The sequence below is a fragment of the Nothoprocta perdicaria genome, unplaced genomic scaffold (assembly GCF_003342845.1).
Source record: "Nothoprocta perdicaria isolate Ctin4 unplaced genomic scaffold, notPer1 scaffold_31, whole genome shotgun sequence".
Lineage (NCBI taxonomy): Eukaryota > Metazoa > Chordata > Aves > Tinamiformes > Tinamidae > Nothoprocta > Nothoprocta perdicaria.
The window spans coordinates 1,480,540-1,499,794 of record NW_020455544.1 but is presented as its reverse complement, the minus strand read 5'-3'; the positions used below and the strand labels follow the sequence as shown (position 1 = coordinate 1,499,794).

General features: G+C 45.0%; 1 protein-coding gene across 1 annotated transcript in view; it reads right to left on the bottom strand.

Moving 5' to 3' along the window:
• Positions 1–6,226: 6,226 nt before the first annotated feature.
• ZNF827 (zinc finger protein 827) overlaps positions 6,227–19,255 on the bottom strand; it is an 88,117-nt gene continuing 75,088 nt past the window's right edge. Inside the window, exons 9-14 of the mRNA XM_026042600.1 lie at positions 18,317–18,454; positions 16,637–16,808; positions 14,976–15,142; positions 10,970–11,161; positions 10,699–10,876; positions 6,227–7,648 (exon numbers count right to left, since the gene is read on the bottom strand). Coding sequence (XP_025898385.1) covers positions 6,841–7,648; positions 10,699–10,876; positions 10,970–11,161; positions 14,976–15,142; positions 16,637–16,808; positions 18,317–18,454 — 1,655 coding nt within the window. The 3' untranslated portion in view covers positions 6,227–6,840. The remainder of the gene's footprint in view (positions 7,649–10,698; positions 10,877–10,969; positions 11,162–14,975; positions 15,143–16,636; positions 16,809–18,316; positions 18,455–19,255) is intronic.

The following is a 19,255-nucleotide window of genomic DNA, read 5'->3' as shown; positions in this document are numbered from 1 at the left end:
CCTGTGATGTGATAGGGCAAGTAGGGCAGAAGATGCTCCAAGTCACCCAGGCTGTGGGTTCACGTGTTTGCTCACAGATGGAGTCTAGAGTCCTGTGAGGGAGCCTGTGAGTTACTCCCTTGATTCTAGCAGGGGACTTCCTGGTACCTCTGCAAAACTCATTGCTCATTTTGGCCTGTGAATGGCAACTTGTGTCTTAAACCACAGCTCAAGAGTCAGGAAAGCCTTTGATAGTTAGTGGCCAGACAGCGAGTGAGGCCTGCTTTTGGTCTGGGGCACATTAGATCACACTGACAGTGTTGGCATGAGGTTTTTTTTAGGAGCTCAGTGACTGACAGAACACACTTTTCTGTTCTTTATTTAAACAGACACTTTCTCAGATGAGCAACAGTCCAAAATTTGCTGTTCCACTAAAACAGTGGCTGGAAGAGAAGGTATCTGATAGAAATTAGAGATTTAGAAAACAAAATAGAGCAGTGCAGAAGTACACACATACAACAGAGGATAATGCAGGAAATAAAAATGTCTTTTTCAGTAATGCTATCCTAAATTTGAAAACTGTTTTGTTTTTATAGTTTGTGCCATATGATTTATTTTAAATGCAATTGAAGGGCAGGGAAATTGAGCAATAATAATAAAAAAAAAACCTAGAGTGGAAAGACCGCTCCCTGCAGCCCTCTACTGTCTCAGGGAGCTGCAGAGCCTTCACACACACGCACAGGGCTGCAGAGAAGAGCTCTTGCCAAGGCAGATCATCACTTCCTCCCCTGCCATTGCACAGACTTTTTAAATTTAAAAAAACATTTCCAAATGGTTTTCCTCCCTCGCTACCTCTCTGTTCCTGCYGTATTTCATCAGGCAGCCTTTTTTTGAGTGGTGGGTACTCATGAAAGTTATACATGTAAATATAWCCATAGCTGGGGTCTTGAGAGACAGCTGTTGTGCACATGTGGCAGCAAAACAGTTGCATTTCTGATGTGGTGCCTGATATCCAACAACTGGATGGTGGCCTAGGACACAAAGCATCTTTTTCCTAAGAGCTATAGGGTAAGGCCACAAGCCAAGTAAATTCTGGTCTTTGTTTCAAGCATAACCTATTAACCTACATTTGTCAAAACACTAGTGATTTCTGAGCAGTCCTGGCTGGCTTGATGCTGCAAGTGCTGTGTTCCAACCAAGTTGCTCTCCCGGCCAGCCTGGCTCCCCTCAGCTTCCTGTCGGGGTGTTAGACGTGGCTGGGGCTGCATGGCCAGTGCTGTAGGAGCGTGCGACGGATTTGCACTTGAAGGTGAGGGGCCTGGGGGCACCTTGGGATGCCCATCTGTATGTCTTCTTTTCAGGGCATGAGCTCAAAGCACAGAACCCACCCTAGTGCCTTTCCCAGGGGCTTACTCTGCCGTTCAGCCTCCCCCCCCCCGAGCCAAGGTGAGTCGCTGCTTTTGTGAGTCTTTACTGACCTGGGGAGGAGATTCTAAAATGAGAAGAAAAGACCATGCACCTGCCCTCGCGGACTGCTCGAGCCCTGCAGCTGTGGCTAGCTGTGACCTGCCCCTTGCACAGACACTGCCGCAGTGGTGGGCAGCACCCCTCTGGCCCAGAGCTTTATGGACTCCTAGCAGAGCTGCATCAAGGCCGAGGCTCGTGCGCAGCTGCCTGCACGCTTGCCCTGGGCGGGAGGCTGCCCTGCTTTCACAGCCTCATGCAGCCTCCCTGCTGCCACTTGTCAGCGAGGAAGCCAATTAGCAGTTAATGATGTTACAGAAATTTCTAGGTGACTTCTGGAGGCTTTTAAGGTCCACCTGAAGCCCTGTTCCACTGGGCCAAATGAGAGAGGCTTGTGGATGTTTTTATTTGCAATGTAGCCTGATCTTGTTTTTAAGCAAAGGCTGAAGTAAGGCTCAAGGGCTGGAGCTTCCAAAAGACGTGCACTTAACTGCAGGCTAATAAGTGCATAGGTGGGATAATTCAAATCTGCTTAGCTCCTTTCCTAGAGCAATTGTTTTCCTCTCTGACACTGTGCTCCTGTTCCCAGAAACAGCCATATCTGCTCACCTCTTGCAGCCAAAGCATTCTCTGACTTGCTCCCTACCCTCTCCCTGCTTGTTTTGACTGAATTAGTCAAACATCTTAAACCATTTTCTCAGTTAAATGAAGGGTTATACTCACTTGAAATGAAACTTCAACAATTTGCAAAAGCCAGAGGCTCTCTTAAAGGGGCCAGGAGACAATCAGGCGTTGGTAGGTCGATCTCTGAAATACCTTTCCAGCTTAATCCAGGGAATTGGCATTATCATTTTTAATGGCTAGGATAAATATTTATGTATAGCTCAAAAAGCATAAAACAGAGCATTAGTGTGTGTTTTCTCTTACAGATGCAGCTCAAGCAGTGAGAAGACCAGCTTTTCTTGAGCACAACTCACTAGTGTAATGTCAAAGGCAGAGGTGTTTTGCCAGTACGTACCTGCTCACTGGGCAGGGGAGAAGCAGAGGCTACAGCACAGAGCCGTGTCATCAGCCCAGCGTGCGCTACAAGGTACTGACCCAGGCCTGCAAATTTTATCCTCAACCTAGAATTCCCCAGTAGAATTTTTTTTTTCAGTTGATTGGACCTTAATACTGCCCTGATTGAGAGCAATGGACAAACCAAATGCATTAGGCTAACATCAACAAATCCCATTATAAATTATTAATATTATTAATATATTATTTTGTAAACACTAATATTAAAATTAGTAACTGGGTAGTTTTTAAGTAATAATTACTATTAATAATTGCATTTTTCCCCCTTGGTTAATGTTTAAATATTCTTACTTTTAAGATGTTAATTATCTTTTCTTGTTCAACGGGGCCAATAGTATCTTTACCTCTTGGAAACTGTCTCCCCTTAGGGGCTCCTGCCTCAGTGCCTTATCTGCATTTTGATTACTTCAGTTACTTCTTGTCAGGGGCGGGGTGGGAATACTTTTTCCAAGATGTTGACAAAATGCATACATGGTATTTTTGCAATAAAAGTTTAGATGCTTACTAAAATCTTTTAATACACAATGTACTTATTTGATCATGTAGCTCCTCTTTCTGGGGCAAGTTGTCGCGATGTGGGTGGGCACTGGTCTGTACAGGGCTKCACTCACCCCGCTGAGGCTCAGCAGCGCCTGTGGAGCTGCAGGCTGAGGCGGGTCGGCCAGAGACCCTCAGCAAGGGCCTGCCCTGCCCGCAGAGCTGCCCCACAGTGGCTGCGAGTGCGGGGCTGCCGAGGGAGCTGCTGCAGCTTCACAAGGAGGGTGTTYGCTGCATTTCTTAGTCAGCAGAATAACCATGGCTTTGCTTTTCAATTTAAAGTTCTGTTAACACCTTACCTTTCTTCTGTGTGCCCACTGGTCCTGGGGGAGAAAAAACCTCCTCTCCTGCTGGGTCTTCCTCCTGCCATCCCCTCCTGTCCCCCCCTGCACTGAAAAGGAAAAAAATGCGCTAACTCCATTAAGAGTGAAACAAAAGTGTGGGCAAAAAAGAAGCAAGAGTGTAGCCAACCTTTTAATTAGAGTATATTGTACTTCCAAACTGGATACACTAGAAATTGGCAATGCAACATAAGATGCAAAGGAATATACCAGTTACTGTCAAAATGACCCTGTACAGCCTTATAATGCAAAAAGCTTTATACAATACAAATTTTTATTAATGTACACAAACCTTGACAGATTGATATTTGAACATAATACAAGTAAAAAAAATAAAAGACAGAAGAAAGATAAAAGTGCTGAGAACTTTAACTGAATTACTGAACAGAGAAACATGCTAGCTTTTATTAAAGAATGCATAGTAAAAAACCAGTATGAAATTTGCTTTATGGTGGGGGGAATTTATCAGAACTCTTGGTCTTTAGTAGGTAGGAGAACATTCCTCTCTTTAGCCTTGAACTGCAAACCCATTATTTTAACATGTATGAGCTCTGATAAATACTGTGTTCTTAAGAAAATAAAAAGACTCCTAACACACATTTTTCCTTACAGAGAAAACTTTTATAACTTACCAGAAAGAATTAATTGATTCTTTGCAAAGTGCTGAGCAAGGTTGCTGGGTACATTAAACGTTACTATTTCAGATACTGGTTCAATGGAGCATTGTTAAACACGTGGCATTCATACACTGACAGCTCCTTCTTGGAAGCTGCAGCCGTATTTGTATTGCAATTTGGTTTACATAAAGTATCCTGTTAACATTCCTACCTCTCTCTGTTCTACCCAGCTGTACTTTACCTGTTCGATTAAAAAATAAGCTGTTTGATTTGGAAGTGTTTGCTCTATTATGGTGGGGTCAGAGATATGCAGTGGAGTATATTTTAAAGAACTGGTATAGTTCCTGGATGCAGAGTGCATATTTCATGCTGCTGAGAATACTTATTTTTAACAGCTTTATGCTTTGAGTATTTACTAATACGACATTTCCTATTTTGTCTGTAGCCCTACAGGAGTTTCCAGGAGTTTGCATGGAGTGAAGCGCGGCCAAYGGCACCCTGAGTTACGCACGTTGTTCGCTAAGGTTTGTACACGGTTTGGAGCTGGTGGCTTTTCCTAACTGCTTAGACGGAACTGCCACGTGCTCAGTAGAAGCCAAACTGCCTGCTGGAATGTAAACAAGATGGTGCAGTTCTCTACTTCTCAATTTAGTAACTGCAAACTTGAACCTGCTACTCCTTTTGGATAGTTCCCCCTTGTAAGTAGCTTCCAGTATTTGAAGCGCAGTGCACAGATAAGGATGTCCTCCCCAAAGCTCTCCAGGAAGAGTTTGGTCATGACAATGGAGAATGTTTGGCTATCTCAGTGCAAAAACAAAGGTAGGAATCTTGCAAMCAGGTTAAATGATGCAAGTTTTGAGTCAGAAAAGTCTTTCTTCACAAGCTTCATTTAAGAAATAATGGAGATGGCCATTACACTTCTAATGTGTATACAACTAGGAGCTAGGGCTAGGAGCCCTTAGGGACCAGAAATGCTTCTCTGAACTGTGTACTGCGTTAGTGCTGTCCCGGACAAGTGGCTGGCTCCTACGGTCCCTGACASCTGTTGCATCCCTCCATCCCACAACCTGCAGGAGAAGTTGCTCTGAGTTGGTGCGAGGGCAGGTGGATAATGTGTTAGACATGAGTTGGGGCTCAACAGAGAGGGAAATAGGGTGGGGCTCTACAAAAAGCTACGTCAGAGACATGTCTCATACCTGGTGAAAGACAGCAAGATTGAATTCCAAGATGCACCATGGAAAACCATAGTCCAGTAAGATGAAAGCATTCCTGTAAGTCACATGATAATTTTGAAATGTTTTACATTTTATAGTTCCAACTCTAATGCAGAGTATTCTTAATCTTGATCTTTCTTCCTGGATATCAAATTCTCTAAGAAACACAAATCAATTAGCAGTCAGTCAATCTCTCCTCTTTAGGATCACTCTTGGCGTTTTGAGACTAACAGAGGTTATAAAACCAACCCACATTTGCTTCTTCCTGCAATAAAGTGCTACATATAACATGTCATTTTAATGACCACAAAGTAAGAGCATTAAATAAGTATAAAGTTAGCTTCCTAGYGGCGTCTGTTCTATGAGCCATTAACGAAAAGGAGTAAAGTGTTACTAATGGCATGGAGGGTACTGATAGGCCGAGAGAATCTGCAAGTACAATTGAAATATTGAGGGTATAAAAGAACTGTGTGGTTAAAACAGTATCTTTTTATAGCTTTATATTTCAATGTTGTTATCGGTACCTTTTTAAATACAGTCTTAACTACCTTCATCCCACAGAATGTTTTTTCTTTTTTCTTTTCCATTTTTCTTTTTTTTTGCAAGTGAGCAACAAATTAGTGCAAGACTAAAGCACTGTGCAAAACTGCCTCTTTTTTAGTCTGAGTATTTATACCCAGAATTTATCCATACCCTTTTTTTTTTAAAATCCCCTTTGTTGGATTTTTCCACCATAAAATTCTAGTTATACAGGTTGTTCCTGCAAAGTAAAAGGTAACCACTGCATTAATACAGTATGTATATATATTTATATATATGTATATACATATATATAATATTTATATGCCCTTTCCAAACCAAAGATGTATGCTATGGCCCAAACCTGGGTGTTTGTTGCGCCTGTGTAACAGTTAAGGAGGAGGCTGCTGCGTAGCTGCGTACACTGCTCCCCCGGCATCTGCCCGCGGCCCCACTGCCTCCGTTCTACCCAAGCCCCAGCGCTTGACAAATGAGTACCTGGCATTAAACGACTTAAGGAGGCTGCAGAGCAGCACTCTCCTAACACACCACTGCCCCCGATCAAGTGCTGCCCCTTCTGCAAAGCAACAGGTCAGGGGAACACAGGGGAGGGAGAAAGCAAGTGGGTAAAAGGGGGGAAAATTAACAACAATAATAATTAAATAAGCTGCTACAAAGGATGTGCAAAAGCAATGTCATGGCACACTACAGCCAGCCTCTCTTTCACACACGCACCCACTCCCACACACATACACGCCCCCCCAAAAAATAAAATGCATCAATATGTAATCTTACAAGTGCTGATTGCCATTAAGGACACTCTCTTGTTCAGCTTAACAAGACAAAATAGTTTCTTAGATAASAGTATTGGGAACATGCCTCTGAAGGTAGAAGTATGCAGTAGCTCACCTCTTGGAGATTTAATAAAGCAGCTTTCATGTCAATGCAATAAGTATACACACAGAGCCATTTTCTACACCTTACTAATGAGATATATAGTACAAGTGTTTGTTACCGCTTGGGTCTATGTTTTGCAGCACTGCATACCTGCGGGGCGCGCCGGGGGATTTTTGGTACAGAATATAACTGCCCTCAGACAGTTTCTGCCCTTTCTGTTAGTCCAAGGTAGGCAAGGAAGGAGTGTTTCGGTGAAGAGGCACCTCCTGGTGCAGTCTGAGGTCTGGGTGGATGGAATGTGAGATCATAGTGGTTTTTGGGGAAAAACATTGTTAAGGGAATAAGGTGGGCAAACTCGGAGTTCCAGTATTTATCAAAGCACAGGGAAGTGCCATTGATAGCCAAGGCCTTCATTGCCAAGTTTGGCTCGGTCCCGCTGCTGTGAGCAGCTGACATAGCCACTGTTTGCAGCGCCTGGGAGGCAGACATAACGGAGAGGGGGGACAGGAGGTTCCTGGAGCTGTTCGCTGAGAGGAGTGGACTGGCTTCCTTGGAGGTTGAATACTGGCCCTTCTTCTCCTCTTCGGAGCAGTCCCCAATCTGGTGCTTCTTCACATGGCGGCTGAAGACAAAAGGGTGGGTAGTCTTGAAGAGGCACTCGTCGCAGCTGAAAGTCTGGCGTGGAGCATGCTTCAGTTTCTTGTGCAAGTTGAGATTGTCTTTGCGTTTGCAGCTGTAGCTGCACTGGTCACAGTGAAAAGGGCGCTCACCCGTGTGGACACGCACGTGCTCAATCAACTTGTTGGCAGTCTTGGACAGGTAGCCACACTGGTCRCACTTGTAATGGTTGCCCAGGCGGTGTTCCCGGATGTGCATTTCCAGTTCCAGCTGGTTTGCCTTCACGGTCTGGCAGATCCGACACTTGTACTCCATCTTGTAGTGAGTCTTGAGGTGGCACTCCATCGCTGCGGGGCGGTTTGTGGAGTAGATGCAGAACGGGCACCTGGCAACACAGCAAGGGAGGGCGAGGAGAAAGAAGGAAAGTTGTGAGTCAACGTGGGAGCCTGCCTTCCTGCTTTCTGCAGCCCCTTTCTGACCTATTAAGAGGAAAATGACAAGGCAAGGTATCGCTGTAGGGCCTCTTAAGCATACTGGGTTCATCTTGACAGGTAGCACGAGTGCCCATTTTGTAGCTGTAGGGCATTCTGCTCCCAAGAAAACCCTGACATGCTCTGAAGGAGCATCTCTAATCTTGTGGCTTACCTCAATGCGGGGGGGGTGATACTGCAAAGCCGCAGGGACGTGCAGAAGGGTCCCAGGGTGACAGGTGCTTTGTGTAATGGCATTTCCCATGTTTGCTCAGAGTCACATTTGCCATTTTTAACCATAAAGAAGTAGTGTAAAAAGAGCTTTTACAGATGACTATAAAAGCATCTGCTTAGGTTTAAAAAAAAAAAAAAAAAAAACTTGTAATACCATTTGTAAAACAAGCACTTAGGAAATCCCTTCTTTGTGACCCTGAACAATAAGTTTGCTGGGTATCCTACTAGCCACACCTGAAAGGCAGGGTGTTGGGCAGATCCATAGGGATTCCATTTTTCTGGGAGATGAGCTAGTCCTGCTTGGACAGGACAGGTGCTTGGCAACGTGGGCCCGCAGCCTGTCTGTGCTCCGCCAGGAACAGCGCTGTGCGGAACAGGAGATGGGCTCTGGCTACTCCCTGCAGGGCAGGAGAGAGGAAAGAGCGGGAGGAGATGGCAACAACGTGTCCTGTGGAAGGGAATCTGGAAGGAAGCCTGAGCTGAACTAGCCTGGCCGCCACCATCAGCTTTTTTTAATGTAGCTGGGAACATGTTGCTGAAGCAAGCTCCTTGCCAGGGCTCTCTGCAGTGTTAATGGCAGCACCTGTCATTCCAGATGTAGTTGCTGGGATAGAAGAGCAAATCTAGACACAAAGATACAATAAGGTACTCAGCCGCTGTCTTATAGATGCCTCCATCTCTAGCTTATCAATCAGCTTTCATTGGTTGGCACATCTGATACTTATGTGCTATTATTTAAGATAATTTTTTTAGCTGAGGTCTTCTCTCTTCAGGCTCATTCACATTTGCTAGTACTGGTCCAGCAGTTGCACATATTCGTTTGMGTTTATATAGCTGATGAACAAGAGTCCCTTGAGCACAATAAACAGTACAGAAGGACAAATGGCTAGTGAAACATCCAGACAGTTTTCCAGCCATATGTGAAGTCCTGTGATCCAGAGAGGCAGCCTGGTGTTGAGGCTAACTTGATTACATCTATTGCAACAGAAGACTCAGCTGTCTATGCACACATACCTCTTCTGGGCTGGGAATCTCAGCCTTTGATCTGGAGGAATCATGTGTTTTTTTCCCCTCTTCCCTCAAAGCAAGTGGGAGACAGAAAAGAACAATCTACTTAGATCTCCTTGGCATGCCTTAAGGAAAATCTCTGATTTTTTTTTTCTTAGGTGCAGCTTTCAAGGTACTGAACTTTTTTTTTTTCTGTAAAGCTGGAATAATTTACATAGAAACTGAGAGGCCAAATCTGTCAGGAAGGTCTGAGTCATAGGTCATGTTTTTTCTTTGCTAAACAGAACAGATTCTGTGCAGCTTAACCCCAAAGTGCAACAGACAACTGGTCTGCGTGTCCAAGACAGACATCACGTCCTTCTGGCATGCTCCATTTCTCAGCCTGGTTGTCTTCCCAGATTCAGTCATCACATCACAAGTCATCCCAGATTCCAATTCATGCAACTACTGAGCTGGAGACTAGACTTTGCCTGGCAAACAGAACCTGCCTTCCCAACCTGCACTGCCGGCCAACAGCGCTACGCCTAACGCTGACGGTGGCTGCGCGCTAGCCCCGCGCAGCTCCAGTGCTGAAACAGGAGTTTGCTGAGCAAGAGCAGCGCGCGGCTGCACCGACCCCTTGCTGGGCCCCAGGCGGTTCCCGCCRCTCTGGCCGGGATGGCTGCAGCAAGCGCGCCCGAGGCCGGCAGCCCTGCGCACCCTGGCACGCGGAGACGAGCACCGGCCCCAGCACTCACTGCCTCCCCCAGGCCCTAACCTGCCCCGAGGGCACGCTCGCTTTCTGGAAGCACTGCTCTGGAGCAGGAGACCCTGAAGAGCAGCACCTCAGGTATGAAATCAAATAGAGACCTTTCAAAAGGAAAGTTTGTAGAAAAGGACTGGCAAAGTCCAAATTGGACTGTGATGCAGAAACAGCAACATGGACTTGTACTTCCTCTGGATGGKGATGAAAGATTTGCCTTGAGCCTTGAACTGCAGTGCAAAATACATATTGCTTATTCTGCAATAGCAAATTCCCACAAATTCCAGCAGAGAGRCTATTTGTTAAGGAGCTCCCCCCCCCCTCCTTAATCAGGCATCTGGTACAGCTCAGCCAAAGACCAAGAGCTACCCTTCTTAAAGACCAGTGTATTGCTCATTGCATGTTGATTTAAACAACAGCACAGGCATGCAAACCAAAGCAATAAGCGTCAAAGCTATTATTTCCTGGAGACCACTGACTTTACATTAGAATTGATAAAGGTTATGAAGTAGTTGAGTGGATTTCTGAGCAGCTGACTTCAGACTTGATTGCACAGAGTGTAGAGGGTTTAGTTTCTCTGAGGCAAGTGCAGAACAGAATGTGAGGCACTCTCTCATTTGCTCTGATGCCTTCAAAATACCTCTTTGTTTACCAACACCTTTGTGCAACACTACCTCAGTGCCTGTAGAAACCATCAGGTGGTGTCTTCGACTTWACTTGAAAAGGGAGCAGATGATGCTTTGTTAGAGCTTGGAGACAATAGGGCACTAGGTCTGCTGCGAGGGTACCTTGCTGTACGGTGCAAGCCTAGCTTAAGCGAACCTTAAAGGACTGGGCATGTGTTAATCGAGCTAGCTAGAAGCCCCAAATCTCGATTATCAGACATTTAACTAGGCTTTTCTCATTGACTTCCCCTTGCCCTGTGCCCACAGTATTAGAGGTGCTTAACACAGTAAAAGTTTGTGTACTTGCTTTCCTTACTTGAGCCCACCGGTGGGGACAGTGTGGCACTTCTTGTGCTCCAACAATTGCTCAGGTGTCTTCATGAACTTGTGGCACACATCACACTCGAACATCCGGGTGATGAGGTGGATTTGCAGATGACGCTCAAACATGTTTTTTGTTTTGCAGACAAAGTTACAGAAAACACATTCAAAGCCTGGAAATGAAAGAAATGAATACTTACTGCTGGCATTTTGGCTAGAGCCCCTGCATTGAAAGCAAGGTTCGCATTTGTGTAAAAAGTTCTTACCTTTCTCTGACTTCTCTTCAGTGTTCACTGAAGTCTGACTACCAGGCACTACGGAAATGACTAGCAGGTTGTTTGAACCCTTGGGTTTTTGGGTTATATCTGCGTCGTCTTTGCTGTTGGCAGAATCGCTCAGTGCTGACAAAGATGATGAAGATGGACTGTTAGACTCACTGGGTGTCTTCCTGTCTTCAACTGAAAAAAAAAACAAAACCAGAATTAATAGCATTAATTAGTACAAGAGATTAGATGGAAACCCGGTGATCTTGCTTATAACTTCAGGAAAAATGTTTATGTATTTTAAGTTAATTCTGTTTACTTAATGAACAAGTCTGAAATTGAGTGATTTGTTTGGGGAGCAGCAGAGTTGCACCTCCATCCGACTGTTACCCATTCATGTGTTCACACCAGTACATCTGTCAGAGTGCAAGCCCCACTGCATTCTGGCCCCAAGGCAGGAGCAATGTCGTGCGTCAGTCCCCTTCGTTACTGTACTGAGAACAGCCCATGAAAGCACTCTGATTAGCACCAYGTTCAAAACCCATGCAGAATTTGTCACGTTCCATAGGTTGCTTGAGCTGTGGAAACTGAACTTGTGGCTCACAGCACACTGTGTTACTGGGCCTAGCTAAGCCTGCCCCCTTCCCCCCCCCATTTCTGGTTATGTGGGTCCACTGGGAGGAGGGGGCAAAGAACAATAATCCCACCAAATGTACTGCGTGTACATCCTCAGCAATGACTGCAAGAGCTAACACTCTGGTCCCAGGTTTCATCTGTTGTTGTTAGTACCTCTTAATGAAGAAAAATTAATTAAAAAGCTTATTTAACTGGATCTAAAAGTTGAAGGCCATCAGTTTCCTCATGTGTAAGTTCTAATCCCTAACTGCAGAACAGTCGATGAACTAGCGTGAGAGTTCTCATACAGACTGTAATCTATTTTAATCTGTCATGAGCCAAAGAGGCAGAATAGGCAAATTATTAGCTCCCACCTGTGCTTGGTTTAATCAGAGCAGTTCTAAAAAAGCAGCTTTATGTTACGTACATGGGAAAAGTCTCCTACCCAAGCACCTTGCAGACAACAGTATCTATGTGCCTAGCTCTAAGCAAATGACCAATACCTTTAAGTCTAAGATAAAACCATGGGAAGGTACTAATGAAATCTGATGGCCCAAGTTGTCAATAGTGCATGGCTGGGATATCACACAGAAAGACTCACTGACCTTGAGACCACGGTAATAGAAATGGAATGAAAATAGTACAGAACACAGGGTTATGACCTGAAAGGCCAGTAACAAGATTTTTTGCTGCAAATGAGGAGTTATAAGTAGGAAACAGTCAAAGAAGACAAGAAGAATTTGAGCAGGACATGGGATGAATATGAGCAATTAGTGTGATGGGGCCTCCAGAGAAGGTAAATATGCTCACAGTGACATAGTCCGTTGTGTGAGCTAGTCCCAGTAGGTGCTGCTGTCCCAAGTTAASAGTACCACTTTATCCACCTGTGCACGTCAAGAACAGTAATGTGAACAAGAACAAGGCACCAGACAGGTTGGAGAGCTCTGCAGAGCAGAACCTCATGAGGTTCAACAAGGACATGTGCAGGGTCAACAAGGACACGTGCAGGACGTACGTGAGGCATAACCCCAAGCACCAGTGCAGATAAGGGGCTGACCTGCTGCAAAGCAGCTCCACAGAGATGGGCCTGGGAGTCCTGGTGGACAACACATTAATCATGAGGCAACAGTGCCCTCGTGTCCAAGAAGGCCAATGGGATCCTGGCTGCATCAGGAGGATGTTGCCAGCAGGGCAAGGGATGGGATCCTGCCCCTCTGCTCAGCTCTGCTGAGGCTGCAGCTGGAGTACTGGGTACAGTCCTGGGCTCCCCAGGACAAGAGGGATGTGGAGCTTCTAGAGAGGGTCCAGCAGGAACGGACTGGAGCAGCTATCCTAGGAGGAAGGACTAAGTGAGCTGAGCCTGTTTAGCCTGTGAATAATATGTATAAGTACTTGAGGAAAGAATGTACGGAGGAGGGGACCAAACTCTTCCTGGTGGTGGCCAGTGATGGGACAAGGAGCAATGGGTATAAAWTGAAACAGAGGAAGTTCCATTTCCATGTGAGGAAGAACTTCTTTCCTGTGAGGGTCAGTGACTGTCTGTGATACAGAGCCCTGGAACAGGCTGCCCAAGGAGGCTGTRGAGTCTCCTTCTCTGGAGATATTCCAAACCCACCTGGATGCCACCCTGTGCGCTGTGCTCTAGGTCCCTGCTGAAGCAAGAGGACTGGACTAGATGATCTCTAGAGGTCCCTTCCAACCTCAACCATCTGTGAGTCTGTGATATGGAATGAGGGACTAGTACAATGAGAAAAGTGGGTTGCATATGAAAAGAGGCTGAGTGAACAGTTAGAGGGGAAAGCGTTATTCGCCATAAATGTATAAAGGGAGTAAAGAGTGGATAAGGGGAGAAGAAAGGCAAAAGAAGCAAGCATTGGGATTACTCTTTCATATAAAGAGCAGAGCTGGCACAAGAACAAAGAACATGTTACTGATTATCAGTAAGACACAGGCTGGAGTTTTTAGCAAGGTCTATAATCTTTAAAGCAGGAAATTCAGTATCTCACTCTCCATAAAAATAGTTGGTTCAAAACAACTACGTGTTTGAAGACATATACCAAGATCAGTGCAAACAGGCCTGTATTCACCTGGCAACCTTATGGGGTAACAAATTGTAGTCATGTGACCCAGGAAAATCCTTTTTTTCTTTTCCTGATGGCTCTGTATTTAGTAYGCATGCAAGCACTGGCCCGAAGTACCAGGTGAATGGCTGGATTTGACAGGATTAATGGGGAGAAAGTTGTTGAAAGAGAAGCTTTAAAAGACCAACAGCAGCTCCAAACTCTTAAGCCATAATAGCAAGAAACAGTAGACTGCAGTTCAGTTTGAGCCCTGATGCAAACTTTACATTATAGCTATAGCTGCCTCCATTGGCCTTGATTTCCTATATGAACAGCGGTGCTGTAGTTCCTGTATGTGCAGCCATAGGTGAATGCAAACACCTCAGTGCAGGGAGGTGGGCGCTCACACTGTGATGCTGGGAGCTGTGCTGGCACAGAATGCCATGAAGGCTTCCCAATACTTTGTATCGCTAGAGTTRCATTTAATTCACATATTTGTAAGTACAAATAACTACATTTCCTTATCCTTTCTGCTTCACCTCCCTCCTATTTTCCCAGTTTTATTTCCAGTAGGACAGAAAAAGCAATTTGGCAATGGAAGAAAAATGAGCTAGACACAATTCACCTTCAACACTGTCAACAAAACTGTCAGTAGTTTGTAACAGTGAAAAACCTTCCTCTTGGTGTTATGAGACAAATTAAAAGGATCTGAGTTTCCTTAAACTATGCCAGACTTCAGTAACTGGACTAAGCATATGGAGCTTGTTTGAAAACTGCTATTGCCCTTATCTTTGCCTAGTAAGTGAACAGGATTGGAAGAGAACATATGACTTGTTCTATTATTTAATATAAAGCTGCATTTACGGTATTGCTAAAATGACAGCGTGAACTGAAAACCAACATGAAATTTCAATCTGATGGATTGTGGGGGAGAGCAGACCAGCAGCCAAGTTCTGTAGGTTGCTACCTACCTGCAACCCCGTACGCACAATTAACACCCAAAGTCACGTTGTCGCCATAGAGAAATGATGATTTTGATAAAACAGTAAAGCAGCCAGAAGAATCAAACACATATGCAAGTGCTGTCTTCAACAGCACAGGGGAGGGAGCAGGGCTAAGGAGCCCTCCATTTATTTCCCTAAGCTTAAAAACTGATCTGCACAACCGGACCATCTGCCTGGCTGCAGTCCAGCTCCCTTCAGCTTCACAAAAGCAGGCCTTAATTAGCGAGCGTTTCAGTGAAAGTGCAGAGGGTGCTGATGAGAAGTGTGATGGTTGCACCTAGGAAGGAAGGGAGAGTGAGAGAGCGGCAGCCAGGAGAGGGGGAGCATCACCTGTGTGCTTGCTGCTGACATGAGCCTTCATATCTGCCTCTTCCATGGTGACAAAATCGCATGCTGTGCAGCAAATCGAGAACATCCACTGCTCTTTATCCACATGGAGGGACATATGACTGACAAACTGGACATTCATCTCGGTCTCAAACCCACACACATGACAGCTGCAGGCAGAAGGGAATTCAAGAGCAAAAGATATTAAGAAAATGCAAACACAGGCATATTGCCCTTCCTTTCATTCTATAAGCAGTAACTCACTGTGCAGATTTGTTTTCCTCCTCACTGTTGAATGTTCACTGGAAAATTCTATTGTCTGCTGAGCTGCCTTTGAACTTCTGGCCATGCCAACGTGATTAAGGGCAAGCACAATGCAACACTCCTGTACATGTTATAATGATGCTAAATAATCATAAAGTTAATTAAAAACTACAGATTCCAGATGCTGCGCATCACCTAGCTGATTCCTTTGGGCAATAAGATGCACTGCAGCCTTGCCAAGATGTTTAGTAGGCCTGATGCACTGACAAACAGAGAGCTTGCTGCACACTCCAGGAGTTATTTTCAATCTCTGGAATGCTTCCCCTGCCAAACTGGGATCTTGTGCAGAACTGCCTGGCAGAGTCAGTGTAAGCAAGTAAAACGTGTTCAAACACTCCTTATGCTTGACTGCAAAAYGGCAGTCAGCAGCTATGCAAATAATTAGCAAGGATTACAGATTTCACAGCCAGTGCATAAACAGTGATATTTAGAGACGACGGCAAAGACCCTTTAATTTAACTTCCTATGCAGAGTCTTCCTCCTGCTTTGATTAGGCCATTAACATTTAAAACAAGCCAAAAACATTTGAAAAGGCATATACTCTGGGGCACACTTTGCCTTCCCAGTGGGACAGACTAGATAATCTAATAGAGCAGGTCTCATTTATTTCTTACTTGTATGATTCTGTAATTAAATCTGCTTTTGGAGTGATTTTGTAATGTGTCTGGCCACTAGGGTGTATATCACAGTCGCAGAGCCCACACCAGGGCATGCAACAAAGAGCATGCCCAAGTAACGCTGCTGTCTGGCTAATTCCCGTTTTTTTTTTTTTTTCAGGCCTATTTTCCTAATGGCCTCCTCTCTCTCACTGCCCTGGTCACTGACTCTTAGAGCACATACCCCTCTAGCAAACAGAGGAGATGTGTGTGTGGACGCTGCAATTCTTTTTATACTTCACCATTTGATTTCATGGATTTGGCTGAAAATAATGCAACCAACAGAGGCATTTGGAAGCACTGTGCTTTAGATTTGCCATGAGTCTCTGTGCACAACAGGACCCTTCCATACACAAAACTTAATTGAACACAGCATAAAAAGTTTAACAGGTTTCTAAGAGTACGTCTGCCTCACAAAGCCATTAATAATAATAAAATGTAACACCCCCCCACCCCAAACACAGCCTTTCCCAGGGCCAGCCAAGCCAAACAGCATGCGGCAGCCAGCTGGGTTTGCTGCTGAGGCCCAAGTCAGACACAGGCCAGGCACATACTTTCGGGGCAGTTCCACTCTGGAAGGCCAGGAGGGCAGCCCTTTGCTGAGAGCTCTCAGCCCTTTGGCAGGCAGGTAAGACATTCAGGTGCCTGTGTTTTGTGCACAGCCCTCTGCTGCATCCCCCTCACCTGTAATAATAAGGGTGCTTCTTTCCATCACTGCCTTCAGAAGTGACAGCGCTGACAATGTCCTCAGTGTCTGTACTCACCAGCTTCACAGAATGGACGGTCAGGTGCTGGTTCAGGTTAGCACGGCACTTAGCAGCATAGGGGCACAAGTGGCATTTGTATTTTCTCTCTTCTGAAAAAGAAAGAGGAATCCTTGAATGCACACTGCCTCCTGAAGCAAGCTCGTTTTAAGGCTCCCAGTGACCAGGTATGGATTCCTTTGGGTTTCTCCGAGCAGCTTTCAGAATGAGGTACTTTGGAAGCTAGAGGCTTTGGAAAGTTACAGTAGTTCACAGCAATTAAAAGAAAAATCGAAGGTAGTTTAGGAGTATTTCTTAACTTGGTCTAATATTTGTAGTCAGATAATACACAACTTCACATGCTCAGGAAATGTGGGCAACTGCAGTTCTAAGCGATGCAGCCGGTACAGAATCAGCTCCACAATCTGCAACTACATSTTTACCCTGCATGTCTCTGATCGTTAGGTCCAGTTAAGAATTTCTGAGGTTGCCTGTGGGATCTGCGATCGCTTGCAGAGAGCTGAAGTTTGATTTGTATTGAAGTCCGAAGGTGGGGAGGAGAGAGAGAAGACTGCATCATCAGGCCAGTTCTGAACACAGGCCAACCAAAAAGCACTCAAAAAAACAAATAACTCAAATTCATCATCTCTTTCTGATGCTTCATAACTTTTAAAATAGGATTTTTTTTAAAATTAAATATTTCTAAATCCCGACATCAAAGTTTTTGTTCATAAAGGCTTCATTTTTAAGGGATTGATTGGTTAAAATAAATACGTCAGCTTTTTCAAGCTTTCTTTTTGAAGATCTGATACTCTAAATTTGAAATATACTACTACAAATGCATTAGACAAAAGAAATTCAACAGAGCAGGTTATGAAACCCCCACAAAGGCAGGGAATGAAGCATCTGAGCCCTCTCAGCATGGCTCGGCTCCACGTGCAGCATTTACTGCCACTCTACCCGCAAGTTTTCCCAGTGCTGCATCAGGAATTCTTGCTTTCCAGTCTAAGTCTGCGCGGGGCAGCTCAGCGGGTTAACGTGGTGCATCCCCYGTGTAAAAACTCTGTCAGTCTCAGCTGATTTGGAACCATCTGATGTTAAGGAAGCTGCTGTGAGGTAACACAGGCCTTGTCTCTTTCAAGCAGAAATGAACAATGAGAGCAAAGGTGAACTACAGATATTAAACCTGGATCTCTGAGACACCAAGGCCAGATCTGTTGTTGTTCTGTAGCCTTTAAAAAGCTCATTAGGTGAGTGCAAGAAAGGAAACACAAAAGCTGCCGCTTTTTTTCAAAGCTCTGCTACCAGGTGTGTTTAACCAGTTGGTATCTACAGACTGACTTTTGGAACTTGGACAAACATACATTTAGTAAAGACGAATTACAATTTTTGGAAAAAATCTTTTTTCTTTTTTAAGGAAAACAAAGTATTAGTTAACTCCCTGAATGCAGCTCCTGCAACCCCATGGCCTGCTGCTGCATGTGATTGTACTTGGAGGGCAAGGAGCAGAGGGTGGCTCCTTCCACACACAGTCCTCTGCTTCTCCCCCTCCATCTGAAAGAGCCAGGACCAACCAGCACTGCCCAGTGCTGCAAAGGCAGAGGCCAGAGCACTCAATTACCTGTGTGCAGTGAGAGATGTCGGGACAAAGTCTGCTGTCGGCCAAACACTTTTCCACACACGTCACAGGGAAAGAGCTGGTCGTTAAATTTCCAAGATGGCAATCCATTTCCTGCCTCCAACCCAGGCTTTTCTGTTTCTACAACAAAAAAGAAAAAAAAAAACAAAAAGCATAAGCATAATCATATTTTTGACAGTTCTCAGGCTTTGCTCAGATTTYACTCTGAAGAGTGCTGTAGGTGTTGAGCAGTATATGTTGTGTCCACCACATGCTGTGTGATGTGGCACAGAAGTTCACGTAAAAACAGAACTTCTCCAGTGAGAGAAAGGAGGATTTTACAGAGCAACCTTCATACGCACTCCAAAGCGGAGTAAGTAAAGAGAGAAACCAAGCGTGAGCCTGGCAAGGCAATTCTGCTTCTGTGGCGAGCCCCTTCCTTCGTCACACACCTTCCCTTCCCATGGTGCATGACATAGAGCTGGTCCAGGACGGCAGATGTTTTACCCAGGATTATTATTCACAGCTAATGGGAGATTGTTAACCTTCTTTTCTAACAGATTAAGTTTTGCCACCTGAGCAGTCTTCCATTGAAGGAGATAGGAGACAGCTCAGACCAAAGCTAAAGCAAGAGGCTGCAGGATGTCCCTGAGTGGGCAGGGTCTGCACTAGGTGCTGCCCTCCTCCAGCGCCACCATTCCCAGCAGCTCGGCGGGCCCTTCCGTTAAGAAGCTGCGGGCCAGAGATAGGCACATATCTTTGAAGAAGTGTGATTAATTACTTCAAGTAAACAGTCTCCTGTACAAATAGGCAACTCCACACAGCGTAAAACCGACAAATGCATTCTGTAAGGAAGTAGAGAGAAAAGGACAGGGAACACAGAGAAAACAGACGTAGAGCGTTTATAAAATCTGCTGAAACCGTGGCTAATTTTGATCTAAT